General features: G+C 56.7%; 1 protein-coding gene across 5 annotated transcripts in view; it reads left to right on the forward strand.

Moving 5' to 3' along the window:
- The window catches only part of FBXW4 (F-box and WD repeat domain containing 4), an 81,013-nt gene extending 64,670 nt beyond the window's left edge, over positions 1–16,343 (forward strand). Inside the window, exons 6-9 of one of the 5 annotated variants that reach the window (XM_025880417.2) lie at positions 3,482–3,547; positions 14,742–14,882; positions 15,396–15,482; positions 15,637–15,859. In XM_025880417.2, coding sequence (XP_025736202.2) covers positions 3,482–3,547; positions 14,742–14,882; positions 15,396–15,482; positions 15,637–15,724 — 382 coding nt within the window. In that variant the 3' untranslated portion in view covers positions 15,725–15,859. Of the gene's footprint in view, positions 1–3,481; positions 3,548–14,741; positions 14,883–15,340; positions 15,483–15,604 lie in introns of all 5 variants that reach the window. The other 4 variants (XM_025880420.2, XM_025880413.2, XM_025880415.2 and 1 more) reach the window with 4 other exon arrangements.
- The last annotated feature ends 428 nt before the right edge of the window (positions 16,344–16,771 follow it).

Consider the following 16,771-nt stretch of genomic DNA (forward strand, 5'->3'; position numbering starts at 1 on the left):
ACAAGAGTGTGTGCGCTTGGACAAGAGTGTATGTGCTTGGACAAGAGTGTGTGTGCTTGTACGAGTGTGTGTTTGGACATTAATGTGTAGATACTGTTGGTACTTCTCATCTATAATCTGGTTGTGGTGTTTATGAGGGATTTCACTTCCCCAGCGACATGGGACTGTGGCATGTGTCCTTCAGGTCTGAGTCTGGTGATGTGGGAGTTGTTTAGGAAGCAGAGGGACCCCTTCACAGCTCCTAGGTCTAGCTTCCTCGGCCTTGTCGGCTGTGAGCTCCACAGGGCCCTTTCAGTCCAGTTCCACAGACTTGGACCAAGTACCTCTTCTAGGCCAGGCCCTGTGCCGGGCACCAGAGGACACAGGAGCCACCGGATGGTCCATGATCTCAAAGGGAAGATGGGGAGATAACCCCCAAAATACCATGTGTCCCCTGAGGGTAAGATAAAGCCTGGTAGAGACTTGGAAGAAGGCTGGTCAAGTCCCATGGGGAGCCAGAAGCTTCTGCTTCAGCATGGGTTTGCCGTCCCTGTCCCTAGGACACCTCTAAGAACAAGATGGGACTGAGGGCTAAAGCCATTTGACTCTTATTTCCGTTCTGAGGAGAGCTGGCTTTTTCTGTAACTTCAGATTCTAAGTTGAGATGATAGCAAAGACCTTTTAACGGGTCAGACTCCCGGAGTAGTCTGTTGGGAGGTGCCATCGAAGGGGTGGTGCATGTGTCTGTTTAGGGCGCCTCCGAGCATTTGTTGGGAACCTCGGGCATGCGGGGTGCAGGGCCCGGCACGGTGAGGGTGTGGGCCATCTGCTGGTGGACGAAGGCGGACTGCTGCCCGTGGAGCAGTCTGGCGATCCATGCAGGCGAGATGGCTTGGTGGAGGCTGAGCTCGTGGGGGCAGGAGGCCTCCTGCAAGGGGCACATCCCACCCCACCTGCTCCTAAGTTTGGGAGCACCTTATCCAGTGCGGCTCTGGGGAGGGGAGCAAGTGTGCAGAGGGAGTTGATGAACATCCCTGGGAGCCTGGCCGGCACTTCGTTTTCCCTTCCTGACCGGTGGGAACCATAGCTTCTATCTGGTGAACTTACTGTGTGGTGGGAGGCATCCTTCAGGCGTCCCAGGACTGCGAGTTCTGTCTTCTCTTGTGCTCCATGTGTCTCCTACGCTTGGGCAAGACTGCACGTGGGCACACCCTTCTCATCTCCCGTCCCTGGGTGTGGCTGGCCTGTGGCTTTTGCCTGATGCCTCCTGAAGTCCATGGGAAGTGGAAGGTGAGGTGGGGAGCGAGTGTGGCCACAAGCAGGGAGGAATAGTGGGAGGTGTGCAGGGCTGCGTCTGCAGCCAGCTTCACCCCCATGAGTCCTGGCAGTCCCCATGGTTTGGGCGTGAGGCCCGGTGTGTGTTCCCAGCGGAACCTGGCTCCCAGGCTGCTTGACTGCTGCTTACCAGGCTTGTACCGAGTGTTAAATTTGATTAAACGCTCAGGTCCCCCTGTGTGCTGGGTGGGGGGCAGCGGGGGGTCTCTCTACTTTCCTTCCTTCTCTTCTTCCCTGCACCACAGGGTTGGGCAAGGGAAGAGGGCGGCTTTTGGAAAGCAACATTTCTGGGTGCTGTGTCCAGGTGATCATGACAGGCCTTTGTGTGGCGTGAAGGTGAGAGGCACTCCTGCCGGTGGCAGATGAACGGGGCTGGGGTGGGGGGGCAGGAATAGAGAGGGACGGGGGTCCCAGGAGAAGGCACTTGCGGCCCCACTCCAGCCTTCTGGGAGCTGTTGGGAGTGGCAGATTCAGGTTCAGGGGCTTCCTCCCCTTCCCCTCATCTCAACTTACCTCGTCACTAGTTAAGACTGTGGCCGGTCAGAGGCCTGCCGCAGGCCTCCCTGGATGTCTGTGCATCCGTGCTGGCGCCCCTCACCTGGCCTGTGCCCCTCACCTGGCCTGCACGTCTCGAAAGTCTGAAGGGCCCAATTGCCCGCTCGAATGCTTTCCAAGTGGCTATTATGTTTCCAACCCAAGGTAATTGGCTTTACCAGTTATTAATGGATTACCCTCAAGAGAAAAATGTGGAGGGGAGGGAGGTGAGGACAACCTCTCCTGGCTTTGCAGTTCGGGGCTTCCGTGTCCAGTGGCTGGGGGTCACTCGGGGCAGGACAGAGTGGCTGCTTTGGCTGCCATTCCAGTGGAGTGGTCACCAGCACTCCTGGGGGTCAGAAGGAAGCCGGGGGAGCATGTCCCAGGAGGAAGTCTTGGCTTGAGGCATGGAAGCCCCAGGGTGGCTCATGTGGCCTTTTTTATCAGCTGAGGGTTGAAAAACAGACACCTGCCGTGCAATTTGGATTGTCCTTCAGTGGCTTGACCAGTGCCTGCCCCCATCAGCAACTGCAGGCCACCTCCACCCCCCTTTGCCCCCTCCAAAGCCCCTGGCTTCTTCAGAGCCCTCGCCACAGAACTCTGTCTGCCCACTGACCTGCTTAGGACCAGAGAGCCACAGGTGGTGGGCAGGGCCAGGGTGGATGGGCCAACGGGTCATTGGTCTGTCTAGCCCCCTCCCCCCAGCGCCCGACCTATAGGGACACGGCCCTTCCCCGGCCCCAGGGCTCCTGAGTGACATGACTGCTTTCAGCTCTCCTGCTCCGGGTTAGGTGTTCCAGCTGGGGTTCCAGCTGGGGTTCCCGCTGGCATCCCTCCCCACCCAGCAAGTCCTCCACCAAGGTGTGGCCTGGCACTCAGGTCCCAGGTGTGGCCTTGGGGCTCCACCGGCCTGGCTCATGGCACAGAGCTTGCCCACCGGCCTTGTGCCTCCACCTAAAAATGGGGCTGCACATGCATGTGTTGAACTTTTTAGGGGCTTAAGAGTTACTCTGGGGAAATAGTGTCACTGTGCTCTAAACTCTGCCTGCCTGCCAACTCATTCCATGGCAGCGGCGCCCCCCTGCCCCTTCGCGTGCTCTCTTCCCGGCCTCGCGCACCAGCACACTTGGAGTTAGTGGCCTTTGATGGTTCCCTCTGCACAGTTCGGTGCCATTACACCTGCCCTGGGCTTGCGGCATGTTACCTAGCTCATAACGCCTTCAACAGTGCCCCCCAGCCACCCTGACCTCTGACCAGGGTCTCTTCTTCCCCTACCCAACAGCCTGTTCCCCGGGGGCCTTTTCTGCAGCCTGACAGGCCTGCCCTCCCTTGGCCTGAGGGTTGCACGTGTAGAGATGTGGTCTTCTGGTGGGCAGAGACCACAAGACCTTTCTGAGTGGCGAGCTCCTCTGTCCTTACACCTGTGGGGGCCCCTGGGGTCTTGTAGACCTCCCCATGCTTCCAGTCATCTTCCTGCAGCTTCTCTGACGCGCCCCCCCCCACAGCCCCTTCTCTCGTCCTGTCTCCACTCTGTGATCCCCGGAGAATGAGCACTGCACTTGCAACTGTGTCACCGTCCCCGCCACAGGTTCTGACAAGCCCGCCCTGACTCTGCTCTCCTTTTGTTTGGCAGCTCTTTTGTGACAGGGACAGCTTGTTGTGGGCACTTCTCACCCTTAAGAATCTGGGACCTCAACAGGTAAGAGATTCCTGAGCCACCATGGCTTCCCGTGGGGGTGGGGTTGGAGCAGCCAGGGAGGCACAGCAAAGACCTTTGGGCCCACCTGCCCCGTTGGCCACCAGGTGGTCCAGGAGGAGGCTGGGAAGCACCCGGCCCACGACCCACTGACCGCCTCCAAGACGTGCGCGCTCCCCTGGCCTCGTTAGAGTTAGCTTGAGGAAACTGTTGGAAGGAATTTGTAATAGGTAAATAATTTCACTTAGAAATTAGGATAACAACAACCATTTGGATTTGCGATATTTTTCTCTAAGGAGTGTCTGATTATGTGGCTACATAAAATCCCATCTATCCTAAAATAAAGATTTCGGAAGTGACCTACAGATCCATAAAAAGAATTATACAGAACAGTTAAAATACATCCAGGTTTTATTCACAATTCTCTGCCTTGGCAGGCTTGACACATTCCTGTCGGATTATCTACCATTCTGATGAGCTTTTATTTTGTTTTTTTAGCTTTTTATTTTGAAATAATTATAGATTCGTAAGAAGTTCCAAAAATAGAACAGCAAGGTACCTGTGTAGCATTAGATAATATATACGTTAATACATAATACAAATCAGAACCAGGAAATCGACATTGGTATAATCCACAGAACTTTATTTAGATTGTAGTCATTTCTGTGTGCGTGTGTGTGTGTGTGTGCGCGTGTGTGTGTGCGCGTGTGTGTGTGTGCGTGTGCGCATGTGCGCAGTTCTGTGCGGTTTTATCCCATGGGTAGATTCACGTTACCGTTACCACAGTTAGGGTACGGAACCGTCGGAACCGTCGCTTGCCCCCCTCACAGCCGCACCGTCTAGCTGCCATCCCCTCCGGCACTCCCTCTTGTCCCTAACTAACGTCTGGCAACCACTTATGTGTTCCCCGTCTCTATAATTGCGTCAGTTTGAAAGCATTATATAAGTGGAATAATGTACGTAACCTTTGGGGATTTGCTTCCCCTCCATACCAGTAGTTGCGCTGAGAGGGCTTTACTCGAGGTTGCTCGGTAGTGGTCCCTGGTGGGGATGTACCACGGCACTCTCCCATTGAGCAGCACTCCCCCACTAAGGACATTGGGTTATTTTCAGTTTTTTGACTATTGCAGATTAAGCTGTCATAAACATTTGTATATAAGCATTCATGTGGACCTGGGTTTTCATTTCTCTGGGATTAATGCCCCAAACTCTTTGAATATCTGTACCATTTTATAATCCAGCCCTGGTGTAGGGGAGATCTAGTTCCTTCACCTCCTCAACAGCATTTGGAACGATCACTGTTTCTTATTTTAGCTATTCTCACAGGTGTGGTGTCTGGTGGCTTTAATTGGAATTTCCTTAATAGTTATTGATGATGAACATCTTTTTATGTGCTTTTTTTTTGCCTTCTGTATATTCTCTTTGGTAAAATCGCTGCTCAGGTCTTTTGCCCATTTTCTAATTGAAGAGGTTGCTTTTTCACTGGAGTTTTGAGAGTTCTTTATATGTTCTAGATGTGAGTCCTTTGTCAGACATGAGGTTTGCCTATACCTTTAAGTCTGGAGCTTGTCTTTTTATCCTCTTGATAGGATAAAAGACCAAAGTTTTAAATTTTGATGACGTCCAAATTATTGACTTTTTCTTTTTGTGCTCTTGGCGTGAAGTCTGAGAAGTCTTACCCTAGCTTCAGGCCCCCACGTTGTGGTTTGCAGTGCCGTGATTTACAGGAGCTCTGCCCGCCTGTCTCCTGCCTCAGCTGCTCTAGCACGTCTCTTCTCTCCATCTCCCCAGGAAAGTATTAGCCATATCTTTTTGTTTTCCTGAAAAATCTGTCATATTGTCAGTATTTCCAAAAGATTTTTTTATAAAGATTTTATTTATTAGAGGGGGGCAGAGGGAGAGGGAGAAGCAGACTCCCCGCTGAGCAGGGACCCCCCACCCCCCACCCCCCAATGTGGGACTCCATCCCAGGACCCTGAGATCATGACCTGAGCCGAAGGCAGATGCTCAACCTACTGAGCCCCCCAGGCGCCCCTCCAAAAGATTTTTTTTTTTAACACATGAGATGTTTTCATTAAGTATGGTTTTCTTTACAACATTCTCTGGTGGTCATCCAACCAGAGGGATCGGAGACTCGCAGCTTCCCCAGATACCACATTACATCTTTGGATAGCTCTGAGAGTTCTCATGCCTGTCCTTCAGCAAGGGTTGATCTGCTTCCAGGAGCTGTGATCCTGGATAAGAAGCGAGTTGAATCATGCCTCTGAAGACAGGCCTTTAAATATTTGAAAACTTTGGTCCTGCTCCTCCAGCGTCTTTTTTTTTTTTTTTTAAGATTTTATTTACTTATTTGACAGAGGAAGAGCAAGAGCGGGAACACAAGCAGAGGGAGTGGGAGAGGGAGAAGCAGGCTTCCGGCTGAGCAGGGAGCCCCATGCAGGGCTCCATCCCAGGACCCCGGGATCATGACCTGAGCCAAAGGCAGACACCTAACGACTGAGCCGCCCAGGCGCCCGTGTCTTCTCTTTATCAGGCCAGAAGTCTGAGGACCTTTAATTGTTGCTCATAAACATCAGTAAAGGTGCTTTTGGCTAAAAGTAATGAGGACCTAATTCAAAGTGGCTCAAACAATAAAGGGGTTACTATTATCTTGAATGACAAGGAGTCCATCCAGGAGTTGGGTGGTTCACTGCTTCCAGGATTGATGGGTTGGGCAGCTCAGTGAAAGCTTGAGAGCCCATCTCAGCTTTCTGCTTTGCCACCTCAAAGTGGGTTTTGCCTTTACTTCCCCTCAGGCTTGTTCACAAAAGCTCTACCAACCCGTTAGGCAGTACCCAAAGGGAGGAAGGAAGAGGCCATGTCCCTGCCTGGGGTCCCTTTGTAAGACGGGGAGCCCTTTTAGAGGAGCCCCCAAGCAGACTTCTCATATTTAGTGAGCTACAAGTGTGTTTCGGTACTCACCCCAGACCAAACTGTGGCAAGGGAAATGGAAGGAGCGGTCCAGATTGGCCTGGGCCTGGGGAAGAGCCCGGCTTTCCGGGCACGCACACTGGCAGTGGGGGTCGGGGGGGTGGGCACAGAATCCGCTGCTGGTCAGCAAGAAGGAAAGTGAGCAGTAGCTGGGTGGGCGACCTGTGGTGTTGGCCTCCCACTTGGTTTAGGACATTCTCACCTGAAAGCTTCTCCGGTTCATCTGGTTGCATCCCTCTTGAAGTGGGATGTTCACAGCTGAGTCATGAACACACCAGGCGTGAGCTGATGAGTGGCAGGTGCTCTGTCATCTTCCTTATTCTAGATCTTTGGCTCTTGTTAACATAGCCGATGGTCGCCTCATACCGTTGCCAGCACAGCGGAAACTTCCAAGGCTTCCTTTGTTCTGTAGCCTCTGGGATGTCGGAGTGCCTGAGTCTGTGAGGTTTGTCCCTGTGGCTTACCCTGCCAAACTCCTACCGCTGGCAACTCCTTGCTTCTGCATGGGACACAGGCAGAAGGAACCCCTCCTCTGGTGTGTGCGGGGGCGGGGGGGGCTGTGAGGGCTGCAGAGGGAACACGGGCTGCTGGTCAGACAGACTTGGGTTCTAGAACGGACTCGCTGCTGATTAGCTCTGTGATAAGGGGGCCTCTCTGGGCCTCGGCTTCCATTATTTGTAAATGAGATTTAATTATCTCTGCTTAACAGAACTAGTATGAAGAAGGCATTATTTTGAAAAAGTGCCCATACAGTACCTGTCTCCTTCACTCTGTCCTTCCCCACCCGCGGCTGCCTTCCGCATTAGGACCTTAGAGTTTGCAGAGGCTCAGCTTTTTAATTCTCCAAATACCTGTGGCCTCGTGACCACTAGAGGTGGAGTGGTCCTGCTGACCTGGCATAGAGAAGGCTCCTGACAGTACGTGAGGCTGCAGGCCACAAGAGAGGTGTTGCTGCTGGAAGTCCGTCTCAGTCACGTGGCTGGCCCTTGGGCCGGGCACCCTCCCTGGCCTGGGTTCAGGATGGCGAATGAGCCGGAAGGCAGGGGGTGCACTCTTCTCTCTGAGGTCGAGTCATCTTGGAGGGCCTCTTCTGCCTGTGGTCTCCTCTGGGGGGGTTACTCCTGGGCACAGATTTATGGTCAGGATGTACTTACAAGGCACCAACTCCTTGAGTAGCACTCCCTTATGAAATCCCTAGTCCTCCCAAACCCCAAACCCTGGGTCTTTCCAGAACCCAAGAACCACCCAAATGAGAAACTGCCCTGCTCCCTTTGGGCGGCCCCGGGCAACAGGTGGTGGTGTCTCCTCTCTGGCCCTCAGACCCCCCGGGCCTCGTTGAAACATCCGTCCCGTTCCCAGGGAAGCTTGGAAGCCTGAGTGGTGCAGGGCTTGAAGGAAAGAAGGCCTGCTGGAGGCATCTGCTTCTGGTGGGAGGAAGTGGATGGACAGGGTGACTGTCTGTAGCTGTCTTTCCCAGAGAAGCCCAAGCAGATAATAAAGCCATGTAGAAAATAGGATTAAGGTAATGAACAGGCAGGACAGAGTTTGATCTTTCAATAATGCCAAAGCCTGAGTGACAGGCCAATCTGGAAGGTGGAGCAGCACCGCCGGCAGGACTTGGTGGCGGGCGCTGTGCGGGGCTGGGTGGATTCCTTGCTTTTAACCTGTCACTGCTGAAACCTGAGGAGCGCCAGGATTTTCTCTTTTATGTGTGTGCTGTAACTTGGGGGGAAGGAGTGCTGGAGGGGCAGTTTTGCTCGGAGCATCACCCCTCTGGGGCCGCCCTCAGGAGGACGGTGGGGGCTGGGACACACCTGGGGGGTGTGGGGGCCCTGCTGGGCATGTTTTCTCCCTGCTGTCTCTCGGGGACCCGCTGTCAGGTCACTTAGGCTACTTCTCACAGTGCCCAGGGACCCCTTCAAAATCACCATGACTCCCTGAGCCCTTTGTTCCATCAAGACTCCTGGAGACTGTTCTCCCTCCAGGCTAGGGAGGGGGAGGTGCTGGCTGGAGGGCACAGATCAGAGGGTGGCTGTGGGCATACAGCCGTTGCCTCGATGGCAAGAGCTTGGCTGTCTCTCTCTCCCTTCTCCCTTTTCTGCCTTTCTTTCCCCTGGAGTTGGAAACCATGGGCAGGGCCCAAAGACAGGGCGTTTCTAACCTGTCTAAACCAGGCAGAGAGAAAGATGGAGTCCTTTACCCATCCTGGAGGTGCCAGAGTGTTCCTGCTTCCAAGGGTAGATGGTCTTCAGGTCCAGTTGCAGTCCCCCAAGGGCTCCATCTTGACAGAGAGTGCCAACAGCCAACCACTGAAGCATCCCTCACTAGGCCCCGTGGTCCCATCAGACCCCAAGGAACTGGGCCAAAACCGTCCCGTTCTGAGCCTGGGGTCTGAAGGAATCCAGGCCCATCTTAGGTCGTCTGTGTGCATTTGAGCAGGAAACTCAGCTAGGTCCCGGGGAAGGTGTGTCTGTGTGGGGTATACCTCCCAGCTGCTGAAAGGCCTGGGAGGTCAGACTGGCCAGACATCATATACAGCCCTCCTCCTGGCCTTGCTCTCACCATGGGTTCCTCATTTCTGCCGAGGGCATTTGAGCTGGATCTAGCAGTGGTGCAGGTGGGCAACAGGGTGGAGAGGCCTGTGATCCCGGACCTGCAGGGATCCTGGTGGGTACAGCCACAGCCCTCAGCCAGCCTGGGGGGAACTAGGAATGGAATAGGGGTGGGCTTAGGTGACCTGGCCACTCCTAGGGCATTGACGGTTCAGGTCCTAGATGTGTGACTCTATATGGGTCCCGGCACACATCCCCTCATCTCCCCTTCCAGCCGAGGTCATCCTGGTTCCCCATTACTCTTCCATTTCTATCCTAAAGCCCCTGAGTCTCCTCTTTCTCAGAGTTGCGGCAGATAGGCTTCTCATACAATCCGACAGGCGCGCTCTATTTTCCCCTCTGAGCCTCTGCCCTAGCTGCCCCCTGTGCCTGGATTCTGCCCTCTCCATCCTGCTTACTCTTTGGTGCACACAGCACCGCCACCACAACGCCTTCCCTGATCCTAGCCCCCGTGGCTGGAGTTGGTAACCCTTAGAGCACTCACGGGGCTGCCTTGTCGGCCACCAGGGATGAGGGACCCCGGGGGGAGCACGGGAGATGCATATCAGAGCAGCTAGTGGCCTTTACAGAGGCGAGGGGTGCCTGGCGGCAGCCCTTTCCAGCGGCCTGCAGAAGGGAGCCGCGTCCCCGGCACAGACCGGGCCCACCCAGCCCAGGTGCGGCTTCGTCTCTGCCTTCGCCTCCGCCTTCGCCTCCACCCCGGGCGGCCCAGCCCTCGGTCAGGGTGATTGGGGAACTGCCCTCTTTAAAGTAACTGCCTTCTCCTTTGAAAGTATTACTGACAGATTTTTTCATTTTCTTTTTTCTTTACCTCTTTAAGGAACCCTGTAATTTCTTTCTTTCTTTCCCCCCCTTGCCTTTTTCTTTCTTGTCCCCTCTGTCCCCCTGAACTCTTTGAAATTGGCTCTCTGCCTGCTGACACCAAACTGATACTTTGCGTTTCACTTCTCCTTATCCCTTTATGGCAACAGATGTTGAAATTTTGTATCCTTTTATCTGCCCGGCTGCCCCTTCCTGTAATTACGGGCCCCTTGTTAGCAGTACAAAGTGGGCTGCCTGGCTGCCCGGCCTTTGAGCCATTGTGTCTGAACACGTGTGCGCGGGCGGGCGCGGGGGGCCGCGCACGCGCGCACACATGCAGGGGAGAGGCCGTGGGCTCGGGCAGGGCCCTTCCCGCTCGCCTGATGGGGCCGAGGCAGGCGAAGTTTCCATGGGCTTCTCCGTGTCTCCACCACTCCGGTGTTACACTGGGGACATCCTGTGCCTCCTTGATTCCCGCCCGCCCCGCCAGAGGGCTGGACAGGACGAGCGCCTCCCTGCAGAGAAGACTGGTGACTCCCTGCCCCCCCCGCCCCGAGTTCGTGCCCGCCGAGCGCGTGCACCCGAGGGCCGTCGTGGTCCGAAAGCCAGATCCCGGGCAGACCGGAAGGTCTGCCAGGGGCAAACCTGGCACCGGTGCCCCGGCTCTGCACCCCTGCTGGGGCGGGTCCTTCACCCGCGTCGTCCCCCTGCTCCTGTCGCTGCCCGTCCCACTTCTGTCACTCCTTGGAGAACCACTCCATGCCCACAGGCCAAAATGTTCTCTGATCTGTGCTCTTACAGTAAAACTTTCATTTCTCTTTGGGGACCCACCCGGTCACCCCTTGTATTGTTAGTTGGATGCATGACAGACTCTCTCCTTCCCTGGACTGAGAACTTCTGGAGGACAGGGAGGGCTCCTTCAAAGCCATCCCTGACATCTCCCTGCAGTTCCTACTAAAGCACAGTGCCTGGTATACAGAAGGTGCTCATTAAATGATTGTTGCTCAAAGAAAGGAAAAGGAGGAAGGAGAGGGGTGGGAAGGAGGAAAAACCTGCCCTCCTGAGTGACCGTGTCTGGGCCAGCTTATACCTCCAGGTCCTCTGTCCCCGGGAGCCAAGCTGAGGGAAGGTGAACTGTGTGTCACTCTTCCATCCTGGCCCTCCCCTGAAAGCCACCGTTGTGTCTTAGGGTCACACATACATGCCAGGCGGAGGAGCAAGAACTTCTAGATCTCCAGGGAACATCCTCTGTCCCGAGCACAGACTGGGCCCCGCCGAGGACGGGGACGCCGTGTGTTAACAGTGGCCGTAAAGCGGCGTGGGGGCCACAGGCGTTCATAGATGCAGGCAGGGGGGCAGGACGGGGACCTGGCTTCTCCTAGCTCAGGGCCCTCTAACACACGGGCACTTTCTGCGGGCCGTGGCCTGTGTTGGGAGCGGGGGCAGGCCGGGCAGGGAGGCAGACGGAGGCTGGGATGAGCGGACTCGGGACAGGGTGGCCACTGGCTTGCGGCTCGGCAAGGCCCAGAGCAGGAGCAACTGGGACATCTGGGTCTTCAGGGCCAGCACCTACCTCCGGTTAGCTGTCCCTATATGTCCCCTAAAGATGGCGGTGGAGGGGTCCTTATCTTACTAGATTTCCTTCTGTCAGGAAGCTCCTCCCTAGGCTCCCTCTTCCCTTGAGCTGGAATCGCTGTGCAGCAGGGTGGGAGCCCTGGTTCCCTCACCTGCTCGCCCCCTCAAGTCCCTGGGCTGAGGCCGCCCTCTGCTTGTTCTTCCCGCCCAGGTACTCTGGGGCCTGCCAGAGAACGCGGCACGCAGCCCGGCCTCCTTCGGGCAGCCCTCCCCGGCCCGCGCTCGTTCATCAAGCTCACAGGGGTGGCCCCATCTGTCTTTATCTTTCCCTGGGTGGAAAGAGAATTGCTGGAGTCAGGCTCGGGAGAGGCTGGGGTGTGGAGCCTCCCCCCCCCCCCGGCCCAGCCCCCAGCGGCTCCTGGAGGCCCAGGCTTTGTGTGCAGGAGTTGTAAGGGAATGGACTTTTTGTCTGGCCCTCTGTAGTGACGGAGCCGGCCCTTGCTGCCGTCTTGGCCCGGGACTCTGAGGGGCAGTCCTGTTCCCACACAAGTTGTGCGACAGCCAAGGCTCTGCACCCCCCTCCCGCCCCCCACCGTGAGAGGCCGAGAAGCATTCTTGACATTCTTTCCAGAGAAAAGGGGTGAAACGTCTGAATTTGGGGGTCACCATGTTATACAAATTGCAATCTAATCGTTTTTACAAGAACACACTTGCAGGAAGAAAAGGAGCCCGAGAGGAGGGGCTGAGGAGACAGACAGCTTGTTTTGTCCCCCTTTCCCCCAAAGTTTGAGGCTATTGTCGGGCCGATCTTGCTCCCTTCCCCAGAGCTGTTGAGCTAGAGTTTTCTAGTTAAATTGGTCTTGGGGTGGGGGCCACGAAGGGCCCATGGTGCCATTTCTGTTTGTTTTCCCAAATCAAAGCCCCAGCAGGGCTCCCATGGCAGCGCTGGGCCGCTGTTTGGAGAGACGGGCCCTTTCCCAGAGCCGGCTGGGTCCGTGGAGGCCCTGGACTTCACCTCCCAGGCACCGCACAGCAGAGTCGTGAGGATCCCAGGCCCAGAAGCAAAAGAAATTTTGTCTTTTTATTGGCCCATTTGAAGTGTGTGTGGCCGTTTCAGAGAATCGGAGCACCAGGCAGCCGCAGAAAGAAACTCTTCTGTCTCGGGCCAGGCTGGTCTGGTGGACAAGGGGCTGCGGGACTTGGGCTGGCCTCAGGGAGGCTGGTGCTCGCTCTGGCCCTCGGGTTTCCCCTGGCCGGCAGGGTTCTGTTTCTTGTCACAGACACTGGCAGGACTCTTTCCAGGGATGGCTTGGATGCTGGGACAGGGGCCCAGGGTGGCAACTTGTTCTGGGTATCGCCCTGATGCTGCCGGTCCCGACGCTGCTGCCCCTGTCCAGGCCCCGGGTGCCCGGCTCTCTTTCCCTCTGAGCCCTGGACTGGGGGTGGGCAGGTAGAGCCATGCTGGGCTTCACGCCCCCAACCCCCACCGCCTTTCATCTTCTATTTCAAACAAACATGAAATTACTTCTGCAGATTAAAGGGGAGAGCTCCTCAGTCATTCCTGAAGGCCTCACTAATGGAAGGGGCCGGGCCCCCAAATCTGGAAGGAGGGAGAACTGTGGAGCCAAACAGCCCCCTACCTGGGTGTGCACAAATGTCCAGAAGTAGCTGTAAAAGAGAGGTGGTGGGGGGCAGCACGGACTCCTCTTAGGACTCTGGCCTGCCCAGGGTGGGTCAGTCATGGCTGGTAGCCCTTCCTGGGAGCCAAGGTCAGCCATCTCTAGGAGATGCTGATCTGTGGGTGGTGGCCTTCTGCCTGATCCCGGGATCTCAGGGTCCCCCACCACGGAGGCTTACCTTCTACCTCCCACAGAAAGAGGAACATCTGCCAAGGAGGCTGGGGGCCAGGGTGCTGACTTAGGGCCTGACCTCCCACTGACCGCAACAGTGTCCCTTGCTGGGGGTCACCTCATTGCCCAGGGCTCAAAGGGGAAAGGTAGAAGGGAACCCCAAGCCGCCGCCTCTATTCCTTCAACTTCTAGGGAAGATGGTGGCTGCACTGGGGAGGAGGGAGGTTGAGGGTCAGAGTCCGTGTGAGCTGGAAGGCCTGGGGCTGAAGTCCGCTTTCACACTTGTGGCTGGTAGCATCTGCCTCGGCCCTTTGGTGAACACTGCTTGTGAGATCCTGGAGTCCTCCCTCCCACTGCCGGGGCCTTTTACCTGGGTGTCCCTGGGAAGTGTTCATGGCCTTGCTTCTCCTGTCCTGCCAGGGAAGAGAGCCCAGCATCTCTTGGGTGAAAGTGCTGGATCGGGCCTGGAGGGTGCCCCTCTTCTCCTCCATCCCCCTCCCCGCTCCAGTCATTCTGCAGAAACTCCCTGCTTCTCCCCGTTCCCTAGCCACAGGGATTAGCGGGTGCACTTGATGTTGAGGGGTAGTTGCTAGGGCCAGAAGGCCCCCCTACGTGGTTGCTAAGGGTCTGGCATCAGGGCGAGGGGTCTGCCCACTGCCGCGGTCACGGAGGGAATTACACAGTCACAAAGAAATTGTTCTTCTCAGTAATCTGCTCTCGGCCACCGGGAGGGGCGAGGGTGGGGGAGCACGCTGGAGCCCAGCAGGCTGGGGGCTGTGATCACACAGGCGTGCTAGCCCTGGGCTGGGGGCCAGCCGGGCCAGGAACACCGGGGACCGGCCCGCTAAGCTGCTTTCTCAGCGATTTTTCTCCCCAGACACAAAGGTGTTTACTTGTTTTAACATCTCCTGGGACTCCCCTTCTCCCTTTGTGTGGTCTTTATCCCCAATGAGGTTTGAGCCCCAGATTACAGGCAGGAATTAAGGCATTGGACTCAGGCAGCTCAGAACTGCATGACCTGCAGGATCAAGAAGTATAAAGTAACCAAGTGTGTGTGTGCGCACGGGAGGGGGGCCGGCCTGTCCGCGAGGCCCATTCTTCCTCCCCGAGGGGCAGTGGCCAGGCGGCGAGCAGCTGCGATGCAGGCAGGGGCTGCGGGCCGATGGAGGCCTTTAGCTGCGGGAGGGGCAGCACGGCGACTGGGGTGACAGAGTGGGCATCCTGGGCCATTTCTTCCCTTGGCTCCTTCCTCAGGGAGCCTTGATCTTAGCTTGGCGGGGGAGGGGGAGAGCTGCATTTCCCCAGGGACTGAGGCCATTAGGTTAAAAGCTGGTGTGGGGACCAAGGCGGGACAGTCTCTCGTCCTCTGCCCCTCTGTTCTCTCCCCAGTGGGCAGCTAATGACGCACCTGGGCAGTGACTTCCCCCCAGGGGCTGGGGTGTTGGATGTCATGTATGAGTCCCCGTCCACACTCTTGTCCTGTGGCTATGACACCTACGTTCGCTACTGGGACCTCCGAGCCAGTGTCCGGTGAGTGTGCGGCAGTCCCGGTGTGCCCCCGGAAGGCACGGGCCCTCCAGCTGGAGGCTAGGGACTGGCAGCCGGCAGGGTCAGATCAAGCTTGGACTCCCTGCTCGGCGGCCCTGGTCCCAGGGCCTGGGAGACCATAGCCACCAGGCGCTGATTAAGAGCCCGGGGAGTCGTCAGGGTGCTGTCCCTCAGCGTCCTTTCTTTCTGCCCTGCTGCCCAAGTCCTGTGACACGAAGCCAGCCGTGTGAAGCACAGAGGAGGGCCTCATTGGGCCTGGGGTTCGGGAATTGGCGAGAAAGAGCCCTTTCCAGAGGCGGCTTTCCCCGCATTAAGTCTGGCTTCCAAAGAGTCTGGTGATTCAGCTTCTGTCTCCTGGCCAGAATGGATTTCTAAGGCCCCTGTGGCAGCTGGGGTGGAGGGCACCCTGACCCTCCCTCTGATGGCCTCTTCCCGGACAGGAAGTGTGTCATGGAGTGGGAGGAGCCCCACGACAGCACCCTGTACTGCCTGCAGACCGATGGGAACCACCTGCTGGCTACTGGGTCCTCCTACTACGGGGTCGTGCGGCTGTGGGACCGGCGCCAGAGGGCCTGCCTCCACGTAAGCGCACCGCGCATCCCCTTATTAGGGGCTGGATCTGGGAGTGGGGGTGCCTGGAGAAGGTGGGGGCGTCTGCACCGGGCCCGGGCAGCTGAGGTTAGGGCTCCCGCCCTCGGTTGCAGGCCTTCCCGCTGACCTCGACCCCGCTCAGCAGCCCTGTGTACTGCCTGCGCTTCACCACCAAGCATCTCTACGCTGCACTGTCCTACGACCTCCACGCCCTGGACTTTCAGAAGCCGTGACGGGGCCACCCGGCCTGTGGGCCAGGGAAGCCAGCTACTCAGGGACCCCTCCGCCTGGAGGGTGCAGGGATACCTCCGCCCCCGCCGTGCCTGTGCTCCTAGACCTGTCACCACAGTGCTTGGGCACTGTCAGGTAAAGGCTGCTGACTCCCGGGAATTTGGGGGTTACCCTCCTTCCCCCCGGAACTAACTGGAGAGAAGGGATCTGCTGCTTTGAGGGAATGGCTGAACCTGGCCGGGCCCTGCTTCCCTGTTGGCCAGAGCAAGGATCTGGTCTGGACAGGCCTGCCCTGTACCTTGCCCCTTCTTAGAGCCATGATAGCGTGGAGTGAGGTGAGGGGCTCCAGCCGTCCCAGTTGGTCCCTTTCTGCCCCTTCCTTCGAAGGAGGGGTGAGCCTGCCAATCCTCTGCTCTGGCCCCTACCTCCTCAGTCGCCACCCTTGACCAAGCTCTTAGGGCTCATTCCTCGGGCACTGTGGCCTGGTCTTGCTTTGAAACTGAGGAAGGACAAAGGAAAGCTAGCAGTTTTGAGTGAGTCCTAAGCCAGCCCAATCTCAGGCCGGCTGCTAAGACATGCCACAATGTTCATTTTTGTAAAAATAAAGCTTGATTGTTCACAGATCCAGTTCCTCTCTGGCTGGGGAGCCCTGGGAGGTCTTAAGAGGGGAACAACATCTTCAAACTTGAGGATGGGCATGTTGGGGAAAGGGTAAGACCAGCCTCATGGCTCAGCGTGTCCCAAAGACCAAACCTCTCATTACCACTCACCCCTTTGGCCCCAGTGGTGGGGTGTGTGTCACCTGTGGGGTAGGGGACTGTGGAAGGGCTCTGCACTGTTGGAGAGCTAAGCTACTCCCCACCTGCCGTAACCCTTCTTCACCCTACTCTAACAAACCCACCCACACTCTTTGCAACGATACAACACTCCTTCTGTCTTAATATCCTGGGCTGCTTCTAAGGTTTCTGTATTTCAAAACCTTTACCTTACCTCCCCTTACTGTAGGGAGCTCATCTGGGCCTTTCTGCAAGCTAAGACAGCCCAGGGTC

This window comes from Callorhinus ursinus, unplaced genomic scaffold (genome assembly GCF_003265705.2).
Source record: "Callorhinus ursinus isolate GAN/ISIS: 27379988/994484 unplaced genomic scaffold, GSC_fseal_2.0 scaffold20, whole genome shotgun sequence".
Classification (NCBI taxonomy): Eukaryota; Metazoa; Chordata; class Mammalia; order Carnivora; family Otariidae; genus Callorhinus; species Callorhinus ursinus.